General features: G+C 42.2%; 2 protein-coding genes across 3 annotated transcripts; one reads left to right on the plus strand and one right to left on the minus strand.

Moving 5' to 3' along the window:
- Nucleotides 1-534: 534 nt before the first annotated feature.
- Nucleotides 535-7,664, plus strand: LOC106613004 (microtubule-associated protein 6 homolog). 2 transcript variants are annotated; one of them, XM_014214813.3, is made up of 4 exons: nt 535-2,993; nt 4,135-4,360; nt 4,871-4,919; nt 5,723-5,841. In XM_014214813.3, the coding sequence occupies exons 1-3, from the start codon at nt 2,245-2,247 to the stop codon at nt 4,913-4,915; spliced, it is 1,020 nt and encodes a 339-aa protein (XP_014070288.1). In that variant the 5' UTR covers nt 535-2,244; the 3' UTR covers nt 4,916-4,919; nt 5,723-5,841. The 2 variants fall into 2 exon arrangements, with proteins under 2 accessions (XP_014070288.1, XP_014070287.1); XM_014214812.3 differs by lacking the exon at nt 4,871-4,919 and having other exon boundaries at nt 1,051-2,993; nt 5,723-7,664.
- A 6,630-nt stretch (nt 7,665-14,294) lies between these two features.
- LOC106613003 (uncharacterized) lies at nt 14,295-27,587 on the minus strand. The gene is made up of 11 exons (XM_045724644.2): nt 27,431-27,587; nt 17,859-26,255; nt 17,407-17,658; nt 17,141-17,253; nt 16,834-17,047; nt 16,487-16,624; nt 16,175-16,321; nt 15,985-16,065; nt 15,726-15,838; nt 15,406-15,604; nt 14,295-15,203 (listed from the first exon to the last, which is right to left on the minus strand). The coding sequence occupies exons 1-11, from the start codon at nt 27,477-27,479 to the stop codon at nt 14,977-14,979; spliced, it is 9,930 nt and encodes a 3,309-aa protein (XP_045580600.2). The 5' UTR covers nt 27,480-27,587; the 3' UTR covers nt 14,295-14,976.
- Nucleotides 27,588-27,595: the final 8 nt, after the last annotated feature.

The following is a 27,595-nucleotide window of genomic DNA, read 5'->3' on the forward strand; positions in this document are numbered from 1 at the left end:
CTCAAGCACCATAGGTCTACTTATAATTACTCAGTATTGATGCTACACTATATATACAAAGGTATGTGGACACCCCTTTGAATTAGTGCATTCGGCTATTTCAGCCACACCCAGTGTTGACAGGTGTTTAAAATCGAGCAGCTATGCAATCTCCATAGACAAACATTCGCAGTAGAATGGTCTTACTGAAGAGCTCAGTGATTTTCAACGTGGCACCGTTATAGGATCCCACCTTTCCAACAAGTCAGTTTGTCAAATTTCTGCCCTGCTAGAGCTGTAAGTGCTGGGTATTGTGAAGTGTAAACGTCTAGGAGCAACAACGACTGAGCAGCAAAGTGGAAGGCCACACAAGTTCACAGAAGGGGACTGCTGAGTGCTGAACTGCATAGTGCTTAAAAATAGTCTGTCCTCACTACTGAGTTCCAAACTGCCTCTGGAAGCAACATCAGCACAAGAACTGTTCGCCGGAGCTTCATGAAATCTGGAAGTCTGACAGACGAATCTGGGAACCCTACCTGCCCCAATGCATAGTGCTAACTTTAAAGTTTGGTGGAGGAGGAATAATGGTATGGGGCTGTTTTTCAAGGTTTGTGCTAGGCCCCGTAGTTCCGGTGAAGGGAAATCTTAACACTGCAGAATACAATGACATTCTAGATGATTCTGTGCTTCCAACTTTGTGGCAGCAGTTTGTGGAAGGCCCTTTCCTGTTTCAGCATGACAATGCCCCCGTGCACAAAGCGATGCCCATACAGAAATGATTCAGTGTGGAAGAACTTGACTGGCCTGCACAGAGGCCTGACCTCAACCACATCAAACACCTTTGGGATGAATTGGAACACAGACTGCGAGTCAGGCCTAATCGCCCAACATCAGTGCCCGACCTCACTAATGCTCTTGTGGCTGAATAGCAGCAAGTCCCCACAGAAATGTTCAAACATCTAGTGGAAAGTCTTCCCTGAAGAGTGGAGGCTGTTATAGCAGCAAAGGGGGGACCAACTCCATATTAATGCCCATGATTTTGGAATGAGATGTTCGATGAGCAGATGTCCACATACTTTTTGTCATGTACTGTATTGAACTAAAGCCTACTCACAGAGCTTTAGGCTATAGACATACAGGTAACTGCCAAAATAACGTAAATACCAACATAAAGTGTCTTAATTGGGTGTTGGTGCACCATGAGCCAGAACAGCTTCAATTCACCTTGGCATAGAGTGTCTGGAACACTATTGGAGGGATACGACAGTATTCTTCCAAGAGAAATTCCATCATTTGGTGTTTGTTGATGGAGGTGGAAAATGCTGCCTTAGACACTGCTCCAGAATCTCACATACTGTAAGTGTTCAATTGGGTTATGATCTGGTGACTGAGATGGCCATGACATATGGTTTACATAATGTTCATGCTCATCAAACCATTCAATGACCCCTCATGCCCTGGGGATGGGGGCATTGTCATCTTATGGGGGCATAGCCATGGTAGCCAAAACAATGTTCTGCCAAACATTTTTATACATGACCCTTAGCATGATGGGATGTTAATTGCTTAATTAAGACAGGAACCACACCTGTGTGAAAGCACCTGATTTTAATATACTTTGTATCACTCATACTTACGTGTTTCCATTATTTTGGCAGTTACCTGTACATCTCCCATCATACATTCTATTCTATAGTTTGTGAGGGCAGAGGTAAGCTATACTGTACACTAGACCGAGGTCGACCGTGTCTGTACATCATCCACGGGAAAAGGAGGGTTAACCAGGCAGCGTCTCCTCCCTCTTTAAGGCCTAGACGTGACCGACCCAGGTGACAGTTCACAATGCAGACCCAGGGCATCTTCTGAGGTTTTACGAAACGTAGCGGGGTGGGGTCGCTCTGATGCGCAACCAGAAAGCCGATCCAGACCGCGAATGCAATGTGCTCCACACAGCAAATCTAGTCTATTTCAACTTAAATTATTTTAGCCGTGCAGAACTAGTAGCCTACAAACGACTTCGCTAATTTGTATTATAAGGCTCTTACATTTCTTACCATCTAGCAAGCATCGTAGGATTTCTGAAAAAAATGAGATATAGGTAGACAAGTACATTTTCCTGACTGGACAGAATTTGAGTGGGTGCAGGGAGCATCATTTCCCAGTCTCCAGTCCGTGAGTAGGACGTTCTTTCGGGACTCTCATCAGTAGCCTAACAATTTGATTCAGATTTGAAGTACATAGGTTATTCTATCTCCATCGTTGATTATGGCATGGCCGTGCATCACACGGGCTTGCTGCATTAACCGCTTCTGGAGTGAATTAGACAAAGCAGACATCGCCGTGCCTCTGGTTTTCACGAAATATTCGGATGTGGCCGAGGTGCAACACCTCCATCCTCAGCCTCCATCTAGACAGACGAGGACCGGACCTATCACCATAGAAACCCAACCTTCTCACAGTGAACCGGCGGCGGTGGCGGCCAAGGCACCGCCCGCGACTGGTGCCGCATCAGGAAAACATGGCTGTAGTGCGTCTGTGATGCGCCAGGATTTCAGGGAATGGAAAGATATACGCCCGGAGCCCAGCTACAAACCCAAGAATGAATATCACCCCTCGGCGACTCCTTTCAACAACGTAACCCAGTATCAGAAGGATTATAAACCATGGCCTGTCCCGAAAAAGGGAGACCACCCCTGGATCCCCAAACCCAGCCCCACCGCCTCCTCCGGTGCCCAAGAAGGAGGCGTAGGGACCAAATTGGAGCATGCAGCCACAGAGCCCGAGAGCGGTGTGGAGAAGAGTGAAATTGAAGAAAAGGTGCAAGAGAAAGAATCCATAGAGAGGAAAAAGAAACCAGTGAAGAAGGAGAAGACTGTAGAGAAGAAAGTGAGTGCCAAAACGGAGGGACTGCCACCAGCAGGAGCCACTGTGGAGGGGAAAGGAAGGGCAGCAGCAGACGCGCTGAACAGACAGATAAAACAGGTCGTCTCAACTGGCACTGGCAGCTCTTATAGGTGACGATCTGATTACTGTGGGACTATGTATTTTCATTGAATGTTTATTATTGAATTACTTTATGTGCACATTTTCTGCCTCTGAAATATATTTTTTCACAGTTGAAATACAGTATATCAACCATAAATTAAACATGGAATGTAGGCCACAATGAACTTTATTGTGGAGCCCCAAATTATTTAATAAGGCATAACACAATATTTTGTGTTGCTTAGCCAATACCCAATGTACAATTAATAATTACACAACATCTTAATATAGCATTACAGTAACTACCTAAATACATGCATCAATTGTTAATCAATTGTATTTAAATGTTGGTAAGAGAAGAACATATTGTGCACAACTTTTAAATACAATTGATTAACAATTGATGCATGTATTTAGGTAGTTACTGTACTAGCAGTAGCAAAGCCAAGATGCATGTAGCCTTCAGTCTATTGACAATAAAGTGCACATAATCCCTACTGGGCTTTATAATCTACTCAAGAAAGCCAACGCTGCCTCTCCATCATGAACTGTCTGATTCTTTCTAGATTAATCTTACATGGTTTTTTTTGTTTGATATTTGATATAACATATGTTCTCTCATTTCAGTGTCCTGTGATCATGATGATCGGACTAATGTTGTCATAGGTAGCTGCTGCAGCATTGATTGTCCCCAGTTTAATCCTCCTCTATTACCAGATCAATACAGTAGCACATCATGTCAGGGCCAAGGCAGTAAAGGAGCTCTGGATATAATCATGTCTACTGTTCTCAACATATCCCTAAGGCCTCTCTGGGGGGGCTCTCCCTTTGTTTCTCTCATTTTTGACTGCAAGGTCAATTAGTTTTTGTGTAAAATGTGGAGCGAGTTTTGAAGCTGTCGTCTGTGTGTAAAAGTAAGCAGAAGCTCTGTGTTGTAGTTACTGTAATGGGGAGTAAAGTGACTAACGAGTCATACTACACTCCCAGTGTACACTTTGGCTGTAGATGTCATTTTGGTCAATTTCCTCCCACCAATTTTGGGCAACAGCAATGTTTGTTTGGGATTCATAATAAGGCTAAGTGATTTGTTTTATGATTAATTAATACAGTGGCATCTAGAAAAAACAACAGTGGAACTAATGCTGAGTTTGCTGATTCATTGTTTTTCAGGAATGAGTTCAAGGCGTACAAAGACGTGAAGCCAGTGAAGTTAACCAAGCCCCAGTCTCAGTACAAACCTCCTCTGGATGAGAAGGACAAGACCAGCCTGGAGACCAGCTACAGCGCCACCTACAAGGGGGAGCAGACCAAGGTGCAGCCCACTGACAACAAGCTACTGGAGCGCAGGAGGATACGCAGCCTGTACAACGAGCCGGGCGGCAAGGAGACCACCAAGGTGAGCCCACATCAACATGCATGTGACACTGAACACTAACTATTTTATGTTAAAATGTGTATCTAATTGCACAGAATACATGTTCAATTTAGAGTTTTCCAACCTGTTGCTGTGACGGGCCAATTCCTGTTTATGTATTTATGTCTCATTGAAAATTAAGATAATGCAAATTACACTTCCAACTGCATTAGTTCTTCTGGACATGGTTGTTTTCATGTATATGTTCTCCTTCAAGCAATATACTATTTTGATTTAGATGCTACAATAATAACGATTGAGATCATCACTGTAACCTGTTCCATGGTCCTAATTACTTTGTAAAGTTGTACAGCATACAATCCCAGAGGAACTGTCTAAACTACAAAATGAAGATAAGCATTAGCACATCACAAAACTAATGTAATCAATCAAGGTTAATTAAATCTCCACGTGCATGTTTGTGCGTGGTAGGAAAGTCTCATGTGTCTGCATGCTGTGTTTATATGGCCCCTCCCTCTCTCACTCTTGTAGGATTGTTCTGAGACTGAGAGCAGCTCTATTCTAGATCTGCTGTAGTCAGGTGTGTTGTCAATTTCTTCTGGAAGGCATGGAGGTTAACCTCAGATTAACTCACGCCTTGATTAATGCACCTTAACCAACAGGACTAGGGTCACATTAGCCACCAAACTGACAGATAATTCAATCCTTCTGTAAAGCTGTCAGCCACATCTTCAGAATTTGGAATGCCTCTCTCAAGACCACCAAGAGAGCTTGGATTCATTAAATGAATGTATTATTTTGCATGACATTTCAACTCTCAGTCCTTTGGTTTGATTGGTGTCAGAAGAGGCACTTCATACAAAAAGCAAACATCACAATTTTCTTGAAAAAAAAAAAAAAAAATGTTGAATATGACCAAAAATATAGTCTCGTCCCAGGGAAATAGAATAAGATTGTGCATATTAAGTTAGTTGTTCATATACTAACCCCAACTTTATACTGTAAGTTTGTATTTTAGACACTGAAATTCGTTTTTCTAAACAGAGATTTTGTTCCAATGGACACAAGTGGTTTTCTTTCATTGTAAGTGCACTAACCACGCATTGCAAATATTACCAGCAAGATGATGACATTTGCTATTTTATTTTTATTTGATGTTAGTAACAGGATGGTATGTATTGCATGCTCATAATAAAGATTTACTGTAACATTTCCAGGAAATGAATTACCTTAGAGATTCATGAGCTCTTTGTATTATTGTATCATACAGTATCATTGCAAAGATGATACTGAAACCTGGACTGGTGACATTTTGGCTGCATAGTTTACATCCAGTTTTAGGAGGATGTCAATTACAAAATGCCCTCGTCTCTGCCCCTATAGGTGGACAAGACAAAAACCAAACCAAAAAAGACACCAACAACAACGAGCAAAATGGTGAAAAAGGCGAAAGAGAAGACCATCGCTGGTGCACTGTCAACCAAGAAGAAAACCTCCACGAGTACCAAACCAGACGAGTCCAAGCCAGAAGGAGGCGTTATCTCGAAGAAGAGCAAAGAGATAAGCAATAGACTGGCTGAGGCAAAAAAGTAAAAACAAAACATCTCTGCACTACTTCATTTTGGGAATTAAAGGCTGCCTAATGAATTAGAGAACTCTCATCCATTTGGTCTATCTCCTTCTCTTTGTCTTTTCCTTCATGTTCCTCATCTCTGTGTATACTCACTAGATGTGGAGCTTTTAAGTTGACAGTTTGACATCTTCACCATGCTCTTGTTTAACTATAATACTTTGTGTGTGTGTGTGTGTGTGTGTGTGTGTGTGTGTGTGTGTGTGCGTGTGCGCGCGCGTGTGTGCACTTCCTCTCTCTGTTAAAACTTCAGCACCTTTTTTATTATTATTTTGTTGCATTTGTCAAACCTTTGTAGAAAGGCTGATTAACCATTCTAAAACAGAGAGCCATTGATACGCAGTATGTGGCTCTTAAACGGCCGTTGAAGGCAGTGAGAGGTTGAGCTTTTCTTTCTGACTACCTATCATCATACTGATGATGGGTTCTCTATGGTTCTTTTTTTCCATCTCTTAGACGGCATTGACTATGTGGTCTCTGCAGATATAACATCTTAACTACTGTAGCGTTTCCTGGTTACAGGGACTCCGCTCTTTGGACCAAGATTTCATTTAATATTTCATCATATTCAGGAGGATATCTGGTTTCATAAATTTGGTTGCTAAGAAACCAATTGAACTGTAATGTAATTGCTACAGCTTGCATGCAAGGCCCTATTTGTGGTCGTATAGTAGCATTCTAGTATCCTATTCTCACGGTCACAATCTAGCTTGTAATTGAAATCATTCATGAGAAATCAAAGGGGGCAAACCATTTCCAGAATTACTGCATGTGTACTCATAGTCTGATCTCATACCATAAGTGTCTACACAAACAAACAAGAAAACTGTCACTGACATACAGTACAAAAGATGGCACTTAGTATTCTAGTGCCTATTGAAACTGTTATGTCAACCCACAAGCTTTGTAGTTTTGCCCTTCACACACATGGTTCTACTGCCTTCTTCAATGTGAGAACCACTTTGTCCACTTTCCAGTTATTTGATACAGTATGAAAACTGATTTATTTCTGATAATATACCCCTCTTTAATGATATGTCGTTATCTATTACAAAGCTGTGACGCTATTGGTGTGCAAAACCATGTATAATGTAAAAAATGAGCATACGTATGATATAGGACATAGGAGAACCTACTGTATTTACTCAATCACCTCCACCTTCTTCAATGGGCTCAGTAGTTAGGTGTAGAAAGATAAAGAGGGGGCCAGGATAAGAAGATCAAAACCGCTTTTTGGAACATGCAGCTGTCTGTCTGGAACCATTGATATCACATCTATTCACAGTGAGTGCTACTCTGAAATCATCTCACCCTGTCTCTCTTATGTCTGTGCACCTGCAGTCCGCCAGTGTGTTACAGTATGTGGCAGTCCTCCCATATCCTGCTGTGTGTCTGCTACTGTCTATTGTACCCCCATACCACCCTGTTCTCTAGTGCCTGTCAGGGTTCGGTGTGTTAGACCTCCGCAGCCCACCAGCTCCTAGCGCCTGCCCCCCAGTACAGTAACTAACGTGCTGAGCACACCACACCTTGGTGCTATTACTCTCTCATCTATATGCTGTCAGTTTGATGCGAATGTACTCAAACCGTGTGAAATGAAGACAATAGGATGTCATATACTGCAGACGTGTTGTGATTGTGTGCTTGTATTCTCAGCTTGCTCTGAATGAACTAATTAAAAATGTTGAAGCAGAATCTGAATGTTGTGACTTATTATCATGATACAGTATTAGTTAATGCACCTCTCTTGAAGTCTTGAACTGGCCCATAGACACTCTCTCAGACTCCTTCAGAAGAGGTATTAGTGATTTTCATTACGCTACATTGAAAAACATATTGGAAAATGAGATTGAAAAACATATTGGAAAATGAGGGCACCAAAACTGCCTTTTTTTATTTTAGTGGACATTAAAGATTCAGGGAAATTATGTAAGGTCCAGCGAAGATGGTTTGGTTGCTTTGTTATTTCCTATTGGGTGGTAAAATAAAGTGTTTGTTATGGCAATGGCATTCACGTTCTGTCAAATTACAATTATTTAATCATGTAAGCATAAAGTACAACTTCAATAAAAATGCTTTACAATTTGTAAAACAAGGAACACTTCCCACTATTGCTAAATGAGGAACAGAAAACCATCATCAGGAATTAGTTCTGAGATATAAATGGCCCCATCAACAAGATGTCAACAAATGATTTTGCTTCCCACAAACAAAAGGTGCCCTCAGACAACTGCAGCTATAAAATGGAAACAGTAATTGATTGCTTTCCTAGCCAATCCAATGAAGGACTGAACACATGCAGTGTCTGTTGTTTGTCTGTGATTCAGTCATCCTAATGTAAAACCTCCTGAATAATTGAGTTGTTATGGGCCACTATTTGGAGAGCGAGCTCTATGAAATATTTAATGGAGGAGCAAAGATGGCAGTGGAACTGCCTAATGCAGAATCCCCTGTTTGGCCAGAAGTATCTTCACGCACATAGCTCGCCATACTGTAGACCTTTTACAAGAATAAAGGTGATGTTTAATTATTTGAATCTACATTCACCAGGTCCACGCTTAAAAGTCTAGCTGACTTTGTATCTCCCATTGGGTAAAAAGTAAAACATTAGTGCTACGTCTTCAAACGGATATGATGAGACACTTCTTCTTCCTTTACCTTTTGTAAAGAACAAGGTGATTCAGGTAACCAATGTAGACACTCCCACAGGCTGCAGCTATTTAACTGAGAGACTGGACTCAGTGGAGACATGAGACCTATTAATGAATAATGAGCGAATCAGGAAAGGACTCTGATCTGGAGTGACAGACTTCTCCTGTCTGGGAGTTAATACCCAGGGAACATCAGTCTGTCTGCCCCAGAGAAGTCTAGCCTATCAGGACTGCTACTGTTGCCATGTGACCAGTCAAGACCCCACCAGTATAATCATTTTATTTATTTATTTCACCTTTATTTAACCAGGTAGGCAAGTTGAGAACAAGTTCTCATTTACAACTGCGACCTGGCCAAGATAAAGCAAAGCAGTTCGACACATATAACAACACAGAGTTACACATGGAGTTGTCACGGGTGTCGTAGGGATTATACCAAAACGCAGCGGGAACGTGTAAACTCATCTTCTTATTTTATTAAAGAAGGAAAAAACTAAAGAAACACGTATACAAAAACAACAAACGACACTAAACAGTCCCGTCAGGTGCACGAACACTAAACAGGAAACAACTACCCACACATCCCATAGAAAAAACACCCCTCTTAAATAGGACCTTCAATTAGAAGCAACGAGGAGCAGCTGCTTCCAATTGAAGGTCAACCCAATAAACACCACATAGAAATAGACTAACAAAGAACATAGCCCAACAAACCCCGAAACACTCTAAACAAACATCTCCTGCCACGCCCTGACCAAACTACAATAACAAACAACCTCTTTTACTGGTCAGGACGTGACAGGAGTAAAACAAACATACAGTCAATAATACAGTAAGTCTATATACAATGTGAGCAAATGAGGTGAGATAAGGGAGGTAAAGGCAATAAATAGGCCATGGTACTATATTCAGTTATCAGACAACTGTGGCTTCTGGTGGATTGCTTCAATACTCTTATCCACTGCAATAAGATCCAGGCCATTATGCACTAAGTGAAATTGCATACGTACACAATAACACTTTAAAACAATATACACTGCTCAAAAAAATAAAGGGAACACTTAAACAACACAATGTAACTCCAAGTCAATCACACTTCTGTGAAATCAAACTGTCCACTTAGGAAGCAACGCTGATTGACAATACATTTCACATGCTGTTGTGCAAATGGAATAGACAACAGGTGGAAATTATAGGCAATTAGCAAGACACCCCCAATAAAGGAGTGGTTCTGCAGGTGGTGACCACAGACCACTTCTCAGTTCCTATGCTTCCTGGCTGATGTTTTGGTCACTTTTGAATGCTGGCGGTGCTTTCACTCTTGTGGTAGCATGAGATGGAGTCTACAACCCACACAAGTGGCTCAGGTAGTGCAGCTCATCCAGGATGGCACATTAATGCGTGCTGTGGCAAGAAGGTTTGCTGTGTCTGTCAGCGTAGTGTCCAGAGCATGGAGGCGCTACCAGGAGACAGGCCAGTACATCAGGAGACGTGGAGGAGGCCGTAGGAGGGCAACAACCCAGCAGCAGGACCGCTACCTCTGCCTTTGTGCAAGGAGGAGCAGGAGGAGCACTGCCAGAGCCCTGCAAAATGACCTCCAGCAGGCCACAAATGTGCATGTGTCTGCTCAAACGGTCAGAAACAGACTCCATGAGGGTGGTATGAGGGCCCGACGTCCACAGGTGGGGGTTGTGCTTACAGCCCAACACCGTGCAGGACGTTTGGCATTTGCCAGAGAACACCAAGATTGGCAAATTCGCCACTGTCGCCCTGTGCTCTTCACAGATGAAAGCAGGTTCACACTGAGCACATGTGACAGACGTGACAGAGTCTGGAGACGCCGTGGAGAACGTTCTGCTGCCTGCAACATCCTCCAGCATGACCGGTTTGGCGGTGGGTCAGTCATGGTGTGGGGTGGCATTTCTTTGGGGGGCCGCACAGCCCTCCATGTGCTCGCTAGAGGTAGCCTGACTGCCATTAGGTACCAAGATGAGATCCTCAGACCCCTTGTGAGACCATATGCTGGTGCGGTTGGCCCTGGGTTCCTCCTAATGCAAGACAATGCTAGATCTCATGTGGCTGGAGTGTGTCAGCAGTTCCTGCAAGAGGAAGGCATTGATGCTATGGACTGGCCCGCCCGTTCCCCAGACCTGAATCCAATTGAGCACATCTGGGACATCATGTTACATCCACCAACGCCACGTTGCACCACAGACTGTCCAGGAGTTGGCGGATGCTTTAGTCCAGGTCTGGGAGGAGATCCCTCAGGAGACCATCCGCCACCTCATCAGGAGCATGCCCAGGCGTTGTAGGGAGGTCATACAGGCACGTGGAGGCCACACACACTACTGAGCCTCATTTTGACTTGTTTTAAGGACATTACATCAAAGTTGGATCAGCCTGTAGTGTGGTTTTCCACTTTAATTTTGAGTGTGACTCCAAATTCAGACCTCTATTTTTGTGTGATTTTGTTGTCAGCACATTCAACTATGTAAAGAAAAAAGTATTTAATAAGATTATTTCTTTCATTCAGATTTAGGATGTGTTGTTTAAGTGTCCCCTTTATTTTTTTGAGCAGTATATTTAGTTCCCAGTGCAATAGTAAATGTTTTCTCCAGATCCAAACCTTATTATTCCTGTTTTCATGAGTGACAAATCTTAATTCAGGGATTCTTGAAAGTCATGACAATCCTTGTCCGGCATGCGAACTAGATTTTTATACTTTATTTTTGTATATATTTTTTTGCATTATTTGAGCTTAAAAATACATTTAGGGGAATTTTATTAGAGCAAAGATTTGCTTTTGGAATTGTCCAAATCTTTTCAATATTATTAATTTCCATGTCGGCCCTATGCCCGGAAATGCCCTTACAAAGGATCCCAATTTCAACTCTCCAAAAAAAGTGTTTAACATTTTTAAAAACAGGCAATAATGAATACTAACTGAAAAAATATCTTATGTAGTTTCTTCCAATAGCCCTCTCTGACTTTAAAGAATATTTCTCTCAAAACTAGGAGATTTGGTCAACTCTGTCAGATTTGTCTAAAATCCTAAATGAATCATGAATGAGCAGGGACAGCTTCACCATAAGGACCCCTTCTTCATGTCCTCATTACCTGTAGTGCAACAAGACAACTCATGGTCTGTAAAGTTCTCTCCTTTTGTTAGATTTAAACAAACAATATTAAAATCACCATTGTCACAACCGTAAACTGTCAACTCCATCTGCCGAACAGATTAAGATAGGACATTATATGATTAGGTTTTAGAGTCATAAAGAAACTGAGGAAAACTTTGTATATTACTTGATTGAAGAAGAAATATTTTATTTTTGTCAACTCCTTAAAACTTAAACCTGTTAGGGCTAGGGGGCAGTATTGACACGGCTGGATAAAAAACATACCCGATTTAATCTGGTTACCACTCCTACCCAGTAACTAGAATATGCATATACTTATTACATATGGATAGAAAACACCCTACATTTTCTAAAACTGTTTGAATGGTGTCTGTGAGTATAACAGAACTCAAATGGCAGGTCAAAACCTGAGAGATTCCTTTACAGGAAGTGGCCTGTCTGACCATTTCTTGAACTTCTTTTCCATCTCTATCATTTACTAAGGATCTCTGCTCTAACGTGACACTTCCCACGTCGTCCATAGGCGCTCAGAGCCCGGGAAAAAACAGAATGTCGTCATTCCAGCCCCAGGCTGAAACACATTATCGCCTTTCTCAAGTGGCCGATCAAGGGACACTGGGCTTATGCGCGTGACCCCGACCGCCCCCGCCTTTGGGATTTTTTCCTCTGTTTGCCGAAAAGGAGATTCCCTGTCGGAATATTATTGCTTTTCTACGAGAAAAATGTCGTAAAAATTGATTTTAAACAGCGGTTGACATGCTTCGAAGTACGGTAATGGAATATTTAGAATTTTATTGTCACGAATTGCGCCATGCGCGTGACACTTCTTTACTATTTCGGATAGTGTCTGGAACGCACGAACAAAACGCCGCTATTCGGATATAACGATGGATTATTTTGGACCAAACCAACATTTGTTATTGAAGTAGCAGTCCTGGGTGTGCATTCTGACGAAGACAACAAAAGGTAATCAAACTTTTATAATAGTAAATATGATTATGGTGAGTGCTAAACTTGCCGGGTGTCTAAATAGCGAGCCCGTGATGCCTGGGCTATGTACTTAGAATATTGCAAAATGTGCTTTCACCAAAAAGCTATTTTAAAATCGGACATATCGAGTGCATAGAGGAGGTCTGTATCTATAATTCTTAAAATAATTGTTATGCTTTTTGTGAACGTTTATCGTGAGTAATTTAGTAAAATGTTAGCGAATTCCCCGGAAGTTTGCGGGGGGTATGCTAGTTCTGAACGTCACATGCTAATGTAAAAAGCTGGTTTTTGATATAAATATGAACTTGATTGAACAAAACATGTATGTATTGTATAACATAATGTCCTAGGGTTGTCATCTGATGAAGATCATCAAAGGTGAGTGCTGCATTTAGCTGTCTTCTGGGTTTTGGTGACATTATATGCTGGCTTGAAAAATGGGTGTCTGATTATTTCTGGCTTGGTACTCTGCTGACATAATCTAATGTTTTGCTTTCGTTGTAAAGCCTTTTTGAAATCAGACAGTGTGGTTAGATTAACGAGAGTCTTGTCTTTAAATGGCTGTAAAATAGTCATATGTTTGAGAAATTGAAGTAATAGGATTTTTAAGGTTTTGAAAATCGTGCCACAGGCTGGCAGTGGCTGTTACGTAGCCCATAGAGGATAAACTCCGTCAGATCTTTGTCTAAAGTCAACTCCGTCAGAGTGCTGAAAGATCTGATAGAATGGTTATATTTTTACAAGTGTTTGTATTCAATTTTATTTTTAGAGGCTGTTTTGAGTATTCTTTGTCAGCCCAGTCAATGGCTTGTCAACTCACCGATGGCTATGTAATGGGTTTCGTCGGAAGGAGTGGACCAAAGCTCAGCGTGGTAAGTGTTCATGATTTTTATTATCAAAAAACACTCAAACAAAATAACGTAAGGGAAAAACGAAAGCGCACAGTTCTGTCAGGTACAGAATAACAAAACAGAAAACAACTCCCCACAAAACACAGGTGGGAAAAGGCTGCCTAAGTATGATTCCCAATCAGAGACAACAATAGACAGCTGCCTCTGATTGGGAACCCTACTCGGCCAACACAAAGAAATAGATAACATAGAATGCCCACCCCACATCACACCCTGACCTAACCAAAAGATAAATAAAACGTCTCTCTAAGGTCAGGGCGTGACAGGCTAACCCTCTTAATAGCGATCTATTTGTCAATATTCCGAAAAAATATTTTAACATTGTTGCAACATATGCTTAAACTATTGACTTATTTGCTGTGTTAGACCTAAGGGTTATTGTTTGCTTCCTAAATGTTGTTTTATGTTCTGAATCTAGAAAAACGTGTCAAAATGCTAACAAAATTAGCCTTGGAGCATTATCACAATAAAATAAAACAGAAATACATTTGAAGAGTTGTATTGCATATTTGAATAATCTAATTGTCAGTGGAATTTTCTATCCCAATGATAATAATTAACAATCAATAAGCCTTGACTAATCCCCAAGGTTTGTAAGACACTGGGTTAAGAATAATTAGGCAAGGACTCAGCTTTCTGCAAAAGATTTATTCAGAGAATGTTCTGAGGTCCATTACACAAAGACATTCATTTTATGCTAACTCTCCACTTACGCACATACCTCCACACAAACAGTAGGTGAGTTGTATCCCTCCCTGGAGTTCTCACCACTGTTAATCACTACCCAGTGCTGTCTGTTCCTTTCCCCCGAGATTAGAAAAACCTTTAGGGTCACTCCCTTTCTTCTCTAAGTTACTCAAAGTTCCTCAGCTGTCGGGTCAATCACAGTCTACTTGTTGTTATCTTAGGCCCACTATAACACACACACACACATTTCATTTTTGTCCCGAGGCCTCTACTAGACCTTATGGGCCTTCGATTAGTACTTTAATTATTCGTTATACATGCTACATAACTACTAATTACTAATTGGTTACGTGTCAGGGTTGGATTCTTTAATAATTTAACTTTGAACATATTATTCCCTTATCAGTGATGTTAGAATTAATCAATCAAGGCCTTTATTAAATACTTGTTGGACAATAAATATTTGTCTGCCGGAGTGACATCAATCCAGTTAGTTGCATTTTATAAAACAATTAAAGAATTAGGACGTTGTTCCTTTACATGGTGTGATAGCTGATACTTTTCTCTATCAAAATATATAATTGAAATGTTATTAATATTCAATATTTTTATATTTTTTATCTCTAAACTACATCTGGTAAGAATAACATCCTTGTAAATAGTCATTGGACACCACCTTTCTGTTGTGCTCTGTGTGCTGGAGGTTGTATGAGGTCAGCTTGCTAGTTGCTCTCCTCACTGCGGTGCTGATCAGAACAACAACCCCGACTAACAAAATCAAGCCCAGCAGAACTCCCAGGACTATGGTCGCCACTTTCCAGCCTTCTCCCGGGGCCGTTGATATCTGGGAAACTCCTACAGGGAAAAAACAAATGTTTGGTCAATGTCTATAAGTAACTACTGAAAGGACAATATTAGCTTAGCAGCATCCCACACAAAATAAAACAGAAGAAATTAGTGAAACCACAACTAAGTCACATACATTAATTGAACAAAACAAACACCATCGCCATGTAATGCCAATTCACACCAAAAAAATCGAACGTTTTAAACATACTTTCCAAGGTAGCTATGGCAGTTATGTCCAGGTGTTTGCAGATAGTGTCCTGTAGAACAGTCTGGAGAGTTCTGTCATCAGCGGAAATATTCCCATTAAAACCACACATCATCCTAACTACCACACTACCGCTCTGAAAGCCCACCACTGTCATGTCAAAGGATGGATTTGACAGAACATGCCGTATTCTGGGGACAACCTGGATTTAAAAAAATAGTAAAGTAGATGTCTATTTCAAAAAATTGTTATGGAAAAGAAACCATAGTATTTTAAGATAGCATATTTAAGACATAATGATAATTACAAATCTATGCACTTACAGTTGTGACGATCTTTGTAGAGGCATATGCCCAAGCATCGCTCCCTGGGTCGTACAGAGAGGAATTGAAGATCCAAGAGTTTAAGTTTGCTGTTAATTTGAAAACATTCCCCACTGAGGGAAGCAGAGAGAGTTGTTATAATAAGCGGTAGGTCATCATGATTCAGTCAGAGGCACAAAAAGGCCTCAGTATTACAGATTCCTCTTTCTCTGAAGACCGTATGTGAGATCTGAAGAATTGGTGTGATTTCAGAACTTACGTGAGCAGAGAAACTTGGATGGAAGACACTGATTTTGGGATGAGCAAAGTTCCTTTTCTTGATCAAAACAGTCCACTGGATCTAGAGTGGGTACATTTTGATGACATGAAGATGTAATGTAACCTATGTGTAAGATACTCAAGTAAGGAACTGACACAGATACATTTTGAGGCAGAGGAAGTTAGTGTACCTATGCACAGCTTCCCACGATTAACAGGATTCGGATCTATCAAACCAGGATAGCAGCTACACTCCTGGCTCCCACTAGGACCAACCACACACTGAGCACGTGATGAACACAAGCCTTTACATGGATCTGCACCTGGAGTGATAATTCCTACAAAATAGTGAGTGCAATAGTGGTAAATACTGCTTAACTGGAGGTACTTACTAGTGTATTACAGGGTAATAACAAATGTTATTCCACTGGTAGTTACTCTTGTATAAAGTACTTATTTAATGTAAAGTGTAGCACACATTTCAAGCAACAAAGTGTTCTTACTCTTGCAGTCAGTACCCGGTACGGTTGGATTTTGGTCGTAGAATTCTGCCTTGCATCCACATGTATGTGAAGGTCCCTCTCTGACACAGGTGGCATTTTTTGAGCATGTGTAACCTCCTCTTTGACAGATATCTGCCTCTGTAATAAAGTAATACATTAAGTTACCAAAAACCAACGAAATACACATGGCAATATGAATGTAGACTTAATACTTAGATATACAAATCTATCATTCAATTGATCCAAAGCATCCATATTTCTGTTACTTCTTAAATATTTATTCCAAAATCACTTATTTGATTAACTAGCATAGAAAATATAATTGTACGTAGTTATTGGAATTGAACCTTTTACAGAGGTGATATTCAGATCCACTCTGAGTGCAGATGAATTCAGCGCATTGATGACGCTCTTCTGCACGTCAGAGGTTGACAGGTTGACCTCCAGAGCAGTGACCAGATCAAAGTCAACGATCACACCTCTGCGAACACCAGTCACAACAATCACCATTTCTTTATACCTGATAAGCTCCTGGTATCCTTTCGGGAGATTGTTTTCAACCTTTAAAGAAATATGTGCATTTAAATCATACAGGGTTATATTATATGACTCAAATTAAAAAGCAATTATAAAAAATGCTTAGTGAATATTTACCTGCACGGTAAAATTTGTCACAAAGTCTTTGTAAAGTTTGCTGGATTGATTTGTATAATCAGACACAAAATCTCTGCCTGGAATTCGAGTGAAAGATTCATAGACCTTTCCAGCTTTTGGAGAAAAAAGATAAATTAACATTCAGCAAAAGAAATGTGACGTTTGCACAAAATGTCCCATTGTACTCATTTGATCTATATATTTTTTTAAACAAAAGTAGGTTCTTAGCGAATTTAAGCAGATTACTTGAAAACATTTTGACATACCAGTGATTATGTTTGCTGAAATGTTTTTCTTGATACTGCAGGATAAGTACTCAATAATCAGAGTGTGTATGGTTCCAGGAGTAAGGTCTGAGAAAACAGCTTTGGTGGCTGAGGTCTCATTCTGGATTGATTTGGAACCAGACGCCAGCTTCACCTTGTACTCTATCTGCTGGTCCAGGTTAATACCTGTCCAACTCACACTGATTAACTTACTGGTGACATTCTCCAGCCTGATGACATTCACCAGAGTTTCTGACACAGAAAACAAATTACAACAAATAAAGATAAAATAGTTATCTGTATGTACAGCAATATTTTCACACATTTCAATAGTCTTTGGTATCAATTTGTAAGTTAAAAGATAAATAATTCTATACTATGTCTACTACATTTGTTATTAAGAATCATATCATCTTATGATGGTTTTTGAGAATGAGTGCATATAATCTTACTGCATTCTGCAACAGTGGTTTCGATTGTTGTCACCAAAGTAGTGTCTCTGAAAGTTAGTCCCTGTGAGGGAGTGGAGGGAGTGGATACTGCTACAAATGTTGAGGTTCTTGTTATTACTGTAGTAGTACCACTTTTTGATGGCATTATTGGTCTTAGAGTAGTGACATCACTTGTGACTGTCGATGTAGCAGTGGGAGTTGTGTCATCACTTGAAGTGGGTGTTGATGTAGTTGAGGGAGTGGTGTCTTCACTTGAAGTGACTGTTGATGTAGCTGAGGGAGTGATGGCATCACTTGAATTGACTGTTGATGTAGTTGAGGGAGTGTTGCCATTACTTGAGGTGACTGTTGAGGGAGTGGTGGCATAACTAGAAGTGACTGTTGATGTCGTTGAGGGAATGGTGGCATCACTTGAAGTGACTATTGATATAGTTGGCGTGGTGGTGGTGGTGGTGGCATCACTTGAAATGACTGTTGAGGGAGTGGTAGAATTACTTGAAGTGACTGTTAATATAGTTGAGGGAGTGGTGGAATCACTTGAAGTGGATTTTGATGTAGTTGAGGGAGTGGTGGCTTCACTTGAAGTGACTATTGATATAGTTGAGGTGGTGGTGGCATCACTTGAAGTGACTGTTGAGGGAGTGGTGGAATCACTTGCAGTGACTGTTGATGTAGTTAAGGAAATAATGGCATCACTTGTAGTGACTGTTGATGTAGTTGAGGGAGTGGTGGAATCACTTGAAGTGACTGTTGATGCAGTTGATGGAGTGGTGGCATCACTTGAAGTGGGTGTTGGTGTAGTTGAGGGAGTGGTGGAATCACTTGAAGAGGGTGTTGGTGTAGTTGAGGGAGTGATGGCAGCACTTGATGTGACTGTTGATGTTGTTGAGAGAGTGGTGGCATCACTTGAAGTGGGTGTTGATGTAGTTGAGGGAGTGGTGGATTCACTTGAAGTGGGTGTTGATGTAGTTGAGGGAGTGGTGGCATCACTTGAAGTGGGTGTTGTAGTTGAGGGAGTGGTGGCATAACTAGAAGTGACTGTTGATGTAGTTAAGGCATTGGTGGCATCACTTGAAGTGACTATTGATATAGTTGAGGTGGTGGCATCACTTGAGGTGACTGTTGAGGGAGTGGTGGCATAACTAGAAGTGACTGTTGAGGGAGTGGTGGAATCACTTGCGGTGACTGTTGATGTAGTTGAGGGAGTGGTGTAATAACTTGAAGAGGGTGTTGGTGTAGTTGAGGGAGTGATGGCAGCACTTGATGTGACTGTTGATGTAGTATCACTTGAGGTGACTGTTGATGTTGTTGAGAGAGCGGTGGCATCACTTGAAGTGGGTGTTGATGTAGTTGAGGGAGAGGTGGATTCACTTGAAGTGGGTGTTGATGTAGTTGAGGGAGTGGTGGCATCACTTGAAGTGGGTGTTGTAGTTGAGGGAGTGGTGGCATAACTAGAAGTGACTGTTGATGTAGTGAAGGGAATGATGGCATCACTTGTAGTGACTGTTGATGTCGTTAAGGAAATAATGGCATCACTTGTAGTGACTGTTGATGTAGTTGAGGGAGTGGTGGAATCACTTGAAGTGACTGTTGATGCAGTTGATGGAGTGGTGGCATCACTTGAAGAGGGTGTTGATGTAGTTGAGGGAGTGGTGGCATTACTTGAAGTGGGTGTTGGTGTAGTTGAGGGAGTGGTGGAATCACTTGAAGAGGGTGTTGGTGTAGTTGAGGGAGTGATGGCAGCACTTGATGTGACTGTTGATGTAGTATCACTTGAGGTGACTGTTGATGTTGTTGAGAGAGTGGTGGCATCACTTGAAGTGGGTGTTGATGTAGTTGAGGGAGTGGTGGCATTACTTGAAGTGGGTGTTGTAGTTGACGGAGTGGTGGCATAACTAGAAGTGACTGTTGATGTAGTTAAGGCATTGGTGGCATCACTTGAAGTGACTATTGATATAGTTGAGGTGGTGGCATCACTTGAGGTGACTGTTGAGGGAGTGGTGGCATAACTAGAAGTGACTGTTGAGGGAGTGGTGGAATCACTTGCAGTGACTGTTGATGTAGTTGAGGGAGTGGTGTAATCACTTGAAGAGGGTGTTGGTGTAGTTGAGGGAGTGATGGCAGCACTTGATGTGACTGTTGATGTAGTATCACTTGAGGTGACTGTTGATGTTGTTGAGAGAGCGGTGGCATCACTTGAAGTGGGTGTTGATGTAGTTGAGGGAGAGGTGGATTCACTTGAAGTGGGTGTTGATGTAGTTGAGGGAGTGGTGGCATCACTTGAAGTGGGTGTTGTAGTTGAGGGAGTGGTGGCATAACTAGAAGTGACTGTTGATGTAGTGAAGGGAATGATGGCATCACTTGTAGTGACTGTTGATGTCGTTGAGTGAATGGTGGCATCACTTGAAGTGACTATTGATATAGTTGGCGTGGTGGTGGCATCACTTGAGGTGACTGTTGAGGGAGTGGTGGCATAACTAGAAGTGACTGTTGATGTAGTGAAGGGAATGATGGCATCACTTGTAGTAACTGTTGATGTCGTTGAGGTGGTGGTGGAATCACTTGAAGTGACTATTGATATAGTTGGCGTGGTGGTGGTGGTGGCATCACTTGAAGTGACTGTTGAGGGAGTGGTGGAATCACTTGAAGTGACTGTTGATGTGGTTGAGGTGGTGGTGGATTCACTTGAAGTGACTATTGATATAGTTGGCGTGGTGGTGGCATCACTTGAGGTGACTGTTGAGGGAGTGGTGGCATAACTAGAAGTGACTGTTGATGTAGTTAAGGGAATGATGGCATCACTTGTAGTGACTGTTGATGTCGTTGAGGGAATGGTGGCATCACTTGAAGTGACTATTGATATAGTTGAGGGAGTGGTGGATTCACTTGAAGTGACTGTTGATGCAGTTGATGGAGTGGTGGCATCACTTGAAGTGGGTGTTGGTGTCGTTGAGGGAGTGGTGGAATCACTTGAAGAGGGTGTTGGTGTAGTTGAGGGAGTGATGGCAGCACTTGATGTGACTGTTGATGTAGTATCACTTGAGGTGACTGTTGATGTTGTTGAGAGAGTGGTGGCATCACTTGAAGTGGGTGTTGATGTAGTTGAGGGAGTGGTGGCATTACTTGAAGTGGGTGTTGATGTAGTTGAGGGAGTGGTGGCATCACTTGAAGTGGGTGTTGTAGTTGACGGAGTGGTGGCATAACTAGAAGTGACTGTTGATGTAGTTAAGGCATTGGTGGCATCACTTGAAGTGACTATTGATATAGTTGAGGTGGTGGCATCACTTGAGGTGACTGTTGAGGGAGTGGTGGCATAACTAGAAGTGACTGTTGAGGGAGTGGTGGAATCACTTGCAGTGACTGTTGATGTAGTTGAGGGAGTGGTGTAATCACTTGAAGAGGGTGTTGGTGTAGTTGAGGGAGTGATGGCAGCACTTGATGTGACTGTTGATGTAGTATCACTTGAGGTGACTGTTGATGTTGTTGAGAGAGCGGTGGCATCACTTGAAGTGGGTGTTGATGTAGTTGAGGGAGAGGTGGATTCACTTGAAGTGGGTGTTGATGTAGTTGAGGGAGTGGTGGCATCACTTGAAGTGGGTGTTGTAGTTGAGGGAGTGGTGGCATAACTAGAAGTGACTGTTGATGTAGTGAAGGGAATGATGGCATCACTTGTAGTGACTGTTGATGTCGTTGAGTGAATGGTGGCATCACTTGAAGTGACTATTGATATAGTTGGCGTGGTGGTGGCATCACTTGAGGTGACTGTTGAGGGAGTGGTGGCATAACTAGAAGTGACTGTTGATGTAGTGAAGGGAATGATGGCATCACTTGTAGTAACTGTTGATGTCGTTGAGGTGGTGGTGGAATCACTTGAAGTGACTATTGATATAGTTGGCGTGGTGGTGGTGGTGGCATCACTTGAAGTGACTGTTGAGGGAGTGGTGGAATCACTTGAAGTGACTGTTGATGTGGTTGAGGTGGTGGTGGATTCACTTGAAGTGGGTGTTGATGTAGTTGAGGGAGTGGTGTCATCACTTGAAGTGACTGTTGAGGGAGTGGTGGCATAACTAGAAGTGACTGTTGATGTGGTTAAGGCATTGGTGGCATCACTTGAAGTGACTGTTGACGTAGTTGAGGGAGTGGTGGATTCACTTGAAGTGGGTGTTGATGTAGTTGAGGGAGTGGTGGCATCACTTGAAGTGGGTGTTGTAGTTGAGGGAGTGGTGGCATAACTAGAAGTGACTGTTGATGTAGTTAAGGCATTGGTGGCATCACTTGAAGTGACTATTGATATAGTTGAGGTGGTGGTGGCATCACTTGAGGTGACTGTTGAGGGAGTGGTGGCATAACTAGAAGTGACTGTTGAGGGAGTGGTGGAATCACTTGCAGTGACTGTTGATGTGGTTGAGGTGGTGGTCGATTCACTTGAAGTGGGTGTTGATGTAGTTGAGGGAGTGGTGTCATCACTTGAAGTGACTGTTGAGGGAGTGGTGGCATAACTAGAAGTGACTTTTGATGTGGTTAAGGCATTGGTGCCATCACTTGAAGTGACTGTTGATGTATTTGAGGGAGTGTTGGAATCACTTGAAGTGGGTGTTGATGTAGTTGAGGAAGTGATGTAATCACTTGAAGAGGGTGTTGGTGTAGTTGAGGGAGTGATGGCAGCACTTGATGTGACTGTTGATGTAGTATCACTTGAGGTGACTGTTGATGTTGTTGAGAGAGTGGTGGCATCACTTGAAGTGACTGTTGATGTGGTTGAGGTGGTGGTGGATTCACTTGAAGTGGGTGTTGATGTAGTTGAGGGAGTGGTGTCATCACTTGAAGTGACTGTTGAGGGAGTGGTGGTATAACTAGAAGTGACTGTTGATGTGGTTGAGGGAGTGTTGGAATCACTTGAAGTGGGTGTTGATGTAGTTGCGGGAGTGATGTAATCACTTGAAGAGGGTGTTGGTGTAGTTGAGGGAGAGATGGCAGCACTTGATGTGACTGTTGATGTAGTATCACTTGAGGTGACGGTTGATGTTGTTGAGAGAGTGGTGGCATCACTTGAAGTGGGTGTTGTAGTTGAGGGAGTGGTGGCATAACTAGAAGTGACTGTTGATGTCGTTAAGGGAATGATGGCATCACTTGTAGTGACTGTTGATGTCGTTGAGGGAATGGTGGCATCACTTGAAGTGACTATTGATTTAGTTGGGGTGGTGGTGGCATCACTTGAGGTGACTGTTGAGGGAGTGGTGGCATAACTAGAAGTGACTGTTGATATAGTTAAGGGAAGGATGGCATCACTTGTAGTGACTGTTGATGTCGTTGAGGGAATGGTGGCATCACTTGAAGTGACTATTGATATAGTTGGCGTGGTGGTAGTGGTGGCATCACTTGAAGTGACTGTTGAGGGAGTGGTGGAATTACTTGAAGTGACTGTTAACATAGTTGAGGGAGTGGTGGAATCACTTTTAGTGACTGTTGAGGGAGTGGTGGAATCACTTGCAGTGACTGTTGATGTAGTTGAGGGAGTGGTGTAATCACTTGAAGTGGATGTTGATGTAGTTGAGGGAGTGGTGGCATCACTTGAAGTGGGTGTTGATGTAGTTGAGGGAGTAGTGGCATCACTTGAAGTGGGTGTTGTTGTTGAGGGAGTGGTGGCATAACTAGAAGTGACTGTTGATGTAGTTAAGGGAATGATGGCATCACTTGAAGTGACTATTGATATAGTTGAGGTGGTGGTGGCATCACTTGAGGTGACTATTGAGGGAGTGGTGAAATCATTTGAAGTGACTGTTGATGCAGTTGATGGAGTGGTGGCATCACTTGAAGTGGGTGTTGGTGTAGTTGAGGGAGTGGAGGAATCACTTGAAGTGACAGTTGATATAGTTGAGGTAGTGGTGGCATCACTTGAAGTGACTGTTGAGGGAGTGGTGGAATCACTTGCAGTGACTGTTGATGTAGTTGAGGGAGTGGTGGAATCACTTGAAGAGGGTGTTGGTGTAGTTGAGGGAGTGATGGCATCACTTGATGTGACTGTTGATGTAGTATCACTTGAGGTGACTGTTGATGTTGTTGAGAGAGTGGTGGCATCACTTGAAGTGGGTGTTGATGTCGTTGAGGGAGTGGTGGATTCACTTGAAGTGGGTGTTGATGTAGTTGAGGGAGTGGTGGCATCACTTGAAGTGGGTGTTGTAGTTGAGGGAGTGGTGGCATAACTAGAAGTGATTGTTGATGTAGTGAAGGGAATGATGGCATCACTTGTAGTGACTGTTGATGTCGTTGAGTGAATGGTGGCATCACTTGAAGTGACTATTGATATAGTTGGCGTGGTGGTGGCATCACTTGAGGTGACTGTTGAGGGAGTTGTGGCATAACTAGAAGTGACTGTTGATGTAGTTAAGGGAAGGATGGCATCACTTGTAGTGACTGTTGATATCGTTGAGGGAATGGTGGCATCACTTGAAGTGACTATTGATATAGTTGGCGTGGTGGTGGTGGTGGCATCACTTGAAGTGACTGTTGAGGGAGTGGTGGAATCACTTGAAGTGACTGTTGATGTGGTTGAGGTGGTGGTGGATTCACTTGAAGTGGGTTTTGATGTAGTTGAGGGAGTGATGGCATCACTTGAAGTGGGTGTTGATGTAGTTAAGGCAGTGGTGGCATCACTTGAAGTGACTATTGATATAGTTGAGGTGGTGGTGGCATCACTTGAGGTGACTGTTGAGGGAGTGGTGGCATAACTAGAAGTGATTGTTGATGTAGTTGAGGTGGTGGTGGAATCACTTGAAGTGGGTTTTGATGTAGTTGAGGGAGTGATGGCATCACTTGAAGTGGGTGTTGTAGTTGAGGGAGTGGTGGCATAACTAGAAGTGACTGTGGATGTAGTGAAGGGAATGATGGCATCACTTGTAGTGACTGTTGATGTCGTTGTGTGAATGGTGGCATCACGTGTAGTGACTATTGATATAGTTGGCGTGGTGGTGGCATCACTTGAGGTGACTGTTGAGGGAGTGGTGGCATAACTAGAAGTGGGTGTTGATGTAGTTGAAGTGGTGGTGGCATCACTTGAGGTGACTGTTGAGGGAGTGGTGGCATAACTAGAAGTGACTGTTGATGTAGTTAAGGGAATGATGGCATCACTTGTAGTGACTGTTGATGTCGTTGAGGGAACGGTGGCATCACTTGAAGTGACTATTGATATAGTTGGCGTGGTGGTGGTGGTGGCATCACTTGAAGTGACTGTTGAGGGAGTGGTGGAATCACTTGAAGTGACTATTGATATAGTTGGCTTGGTGGTGGCATCACTTGAGGTGACTGTTGAGGGAGTGGTGGCATAACTAGAAGTGACTGTTGATGTAGTTAAGGGAATGATGGCATCACTTGTAGTGACTGTTGATGTCGTTGAGGGAATGGTGGCATCACTTGAAGTGACTATTGATATAGTTGGCGTGGTGGTGGCATCACTTGAAGTGACTGTTGAGGGAGTGGTGGCATCACTTGAAGTGACTGTTGATGTGGTTGAGGTGGTGGTGGATTCACTTGAAGTGGGTGTTGATGTAGTTGAGGGAGTGGTGTCATCACTTGAAGTGACTGTTGAGGGAGTGGTGGCATAACTAGAAGTGACTGTTGATGTGGTTAAGGCATTGGTGGCATCACTTGAAGTGACTGTTGATGTAGTTGAGGGAGTGGTGGCATAACTAGAAGTGACTGTTGATGTAGTGAAGGGAATGATGGCATCACTTGTAGTGACTGTTGATGTCGTTGAGTGAATGGTGGCATCACTTGAAGTGACTATTGATATAGTTGGCGTGGTGGTGGCATCACTTGAGGTGACTGGTGAGGGAGTGGTGGCATAACTAGAAGTGACTGTTGATGTAGTTAAGGGAATGATGGCATCACTTGTAGTGACTGTTGATGTCGTTGAGGGAATGGTGGCATCACTTGAAGTGACTATTGATATAGTTGGCGTGGTGGTGGTGGTGGCATCACTTGAAGTGACTGTTGAGGGAGTGGTGGAATCACTTGAAGTGGGTGTTGATGTAGTTGAGGGAGTGGTGTCATCACTTGAAGTGACTGTTGAGGGAGTGGTGGCATAACTAGAAGTGACTGTTGATGTGGTTAAGGCATTGGTGGCATCACTTGAAGTGACTGTTGATGTAGTTGAGGGAGTGTTGGAATCACTTGAAGTGGGTGTTGATGTAGTTGAGGGAGTGGTGTCATCACTTGAAGTGACTGTTGAGGGAGTGGTGGCATAACTAGAAGTGACTGTTGATGTGGTTAAGGCATTGGTGGCATCACTTGAAGTGACTGTTGATGTAGTTGAGGGAGTGTTGGAATCACTTGAAGTGGGTGTTGATGTAGTTGAGGGAGTAGTGGCATCACTTGATACGGATGTAATGTATGTGACAACTGTGAATACAACAACAACAACAATGTATATATTTCAAGAGAGTCACACACTCTATATATAAACTCCCAGTAATTAATTGGGTAAAGCACCAATGTTTCGGCATCACTGTGCCTTCTTCAGGGTAATTTCATGAATGCTTGAACCAGGTTGTGTAGACAAACAGTGCAATTATTGCAACCAATGACAATAGTGAGGGGTGTATCATCATTATTAGGTTGATTAGTATGAATTAAATGTTATTGTGACATGTAATCTCTTAGTTCAACCATAATGCATAATAAGCATCATCAACAGGGGGAATATGTTGGGTGAACGCTGATAAGCTGGATAAATAATAGAAAGAATAGTACACCCCCCTCCCCCTTTGCCCTCAGAACAGCCTCAGTTCGTTCGGGTATGGACTCTACAAGGTGTCGAAATGCTGTCCCATGTTGACTCCAATGCTTCCCGCAGTTGTGTCAAGTTGGCTGAATGTTCTTTGGGTGGTGTACCATTCTCAATACACATGGGAATCATTCACCCTCTGAATGGCACACATACACAATCCGTGTCTCAATTGTCTCAAGGCTTAACATCCTTCTTTAACCTGTCTCCCCCCCTTCATCTTCACTGATTGAAGTGGATTTAACAAGTGACATCAATAAGGGGTCATTGCTTTCACCTCGATTCAGCTGGTCAGTCTATGTCATGGAAAGAGTAGGTGTTTTTAATGTTTTGTACACTCAATGTAGTATATTAACCATGACTAAAACGTCATACTGCTCTTTACTTTTTAAATGTCATTCAAATACTTAGTATTAGTTCATTTTAAACTGCTTTGACCTCAGACAGGAACGATTGAAGTGCCTCTAAGTCAGTTATGTGGTTTATGACAGTGGAAAGCTGAGTCATAAACTATAGTCTACTTAAAGTGTATCACCTAGGAAACAACTGTGTTAAAGTTAGCAGTTATCAAATTAAAAGTTTAATGAAACCATACATAATAAAACATGTAACAAAATTTAACAGAGGTCTATTATTGTTTGCAAATAAGGTCTCTATTTATTATTTTGTAATCGGAGTCATCATGCTGTCGATTTATTCAGTAACAAATTCAAGTAATAAGGAAAGGATGGACAACAAAAACGCTTTGGTTCCAGCTACTATGCAACATAATTAAATAAGTGGTACTTACATAACATAAAGGCAACCTTGATAAGCCAAGAGGATATTCTTTCTTGCATTTTAAAAATATATATTTTTCTTTCCCAGGCACATCTCCTTTTAACCCAGCCCAGATAGCCTGCTATGTGATGTGAGGCAGAGATGATTTCCTTGTTCACAGGTGAAAGGCAAGGTG

The sequence above is a fragment of the Salmo salar genome, chromosome 09 (assembly GCF_965601325.2).
Source record: "Salmo salar chromosome 09, fSalSal1, whole genome shotgun sequence".
Classification (NCBI taxonomy): Eukaryota; Metazoa; Chordata; class Actinopteri; order Salmoniformes; family Salmonidae; genus Salmo; species Salmo salar.

Bases quoted from the DNA above. Each gene is read 5' to 3' on its own strand.
- LOC106613003 (XM_045724644.2), bottom strand. From the start codon at position 27,479: ATGCAAGAAAGAATATCCTCTTGGCTTATCAAGGTTGCCTTTATGTTA. The intron at 17,254-17,406 runs GTATGTCAAAAT...TTTCTCCAAAAG, and splicing joins TTCAGCAAACATAATCACTG to CTGGAAAGGTCTATGAATCT. The intron at 15,204-15,405 runs GTATGTTTAAAA...TTTTCCCTGTAG, and splicing joins TGCCATAGCTACCTTGGAAA to GAGTTTCCCAGATATCAACG.
- LOC106613004 (XM_014214812.3), top strand. From the start codon at position 2,245: ATGGCATGGCCGTGCATCACACGGGCTTGCTGCATTAACCGCTTCTGG. The intron at 2,994-4,134 runs GTGACGATCTGA...ATTGTTTTTCAG, and splicing joins GGCACTGGCAGCTCTTATAG to GAATGAGTTCAAGGCGTACA. The intron at 4,361-5,722 runs GTGAGCCCACAT...CTGCCCCTATAG, and splicing joins GCGGCAAGGAGACCACCAAG to GTGGACAAGACAAAAACCAA.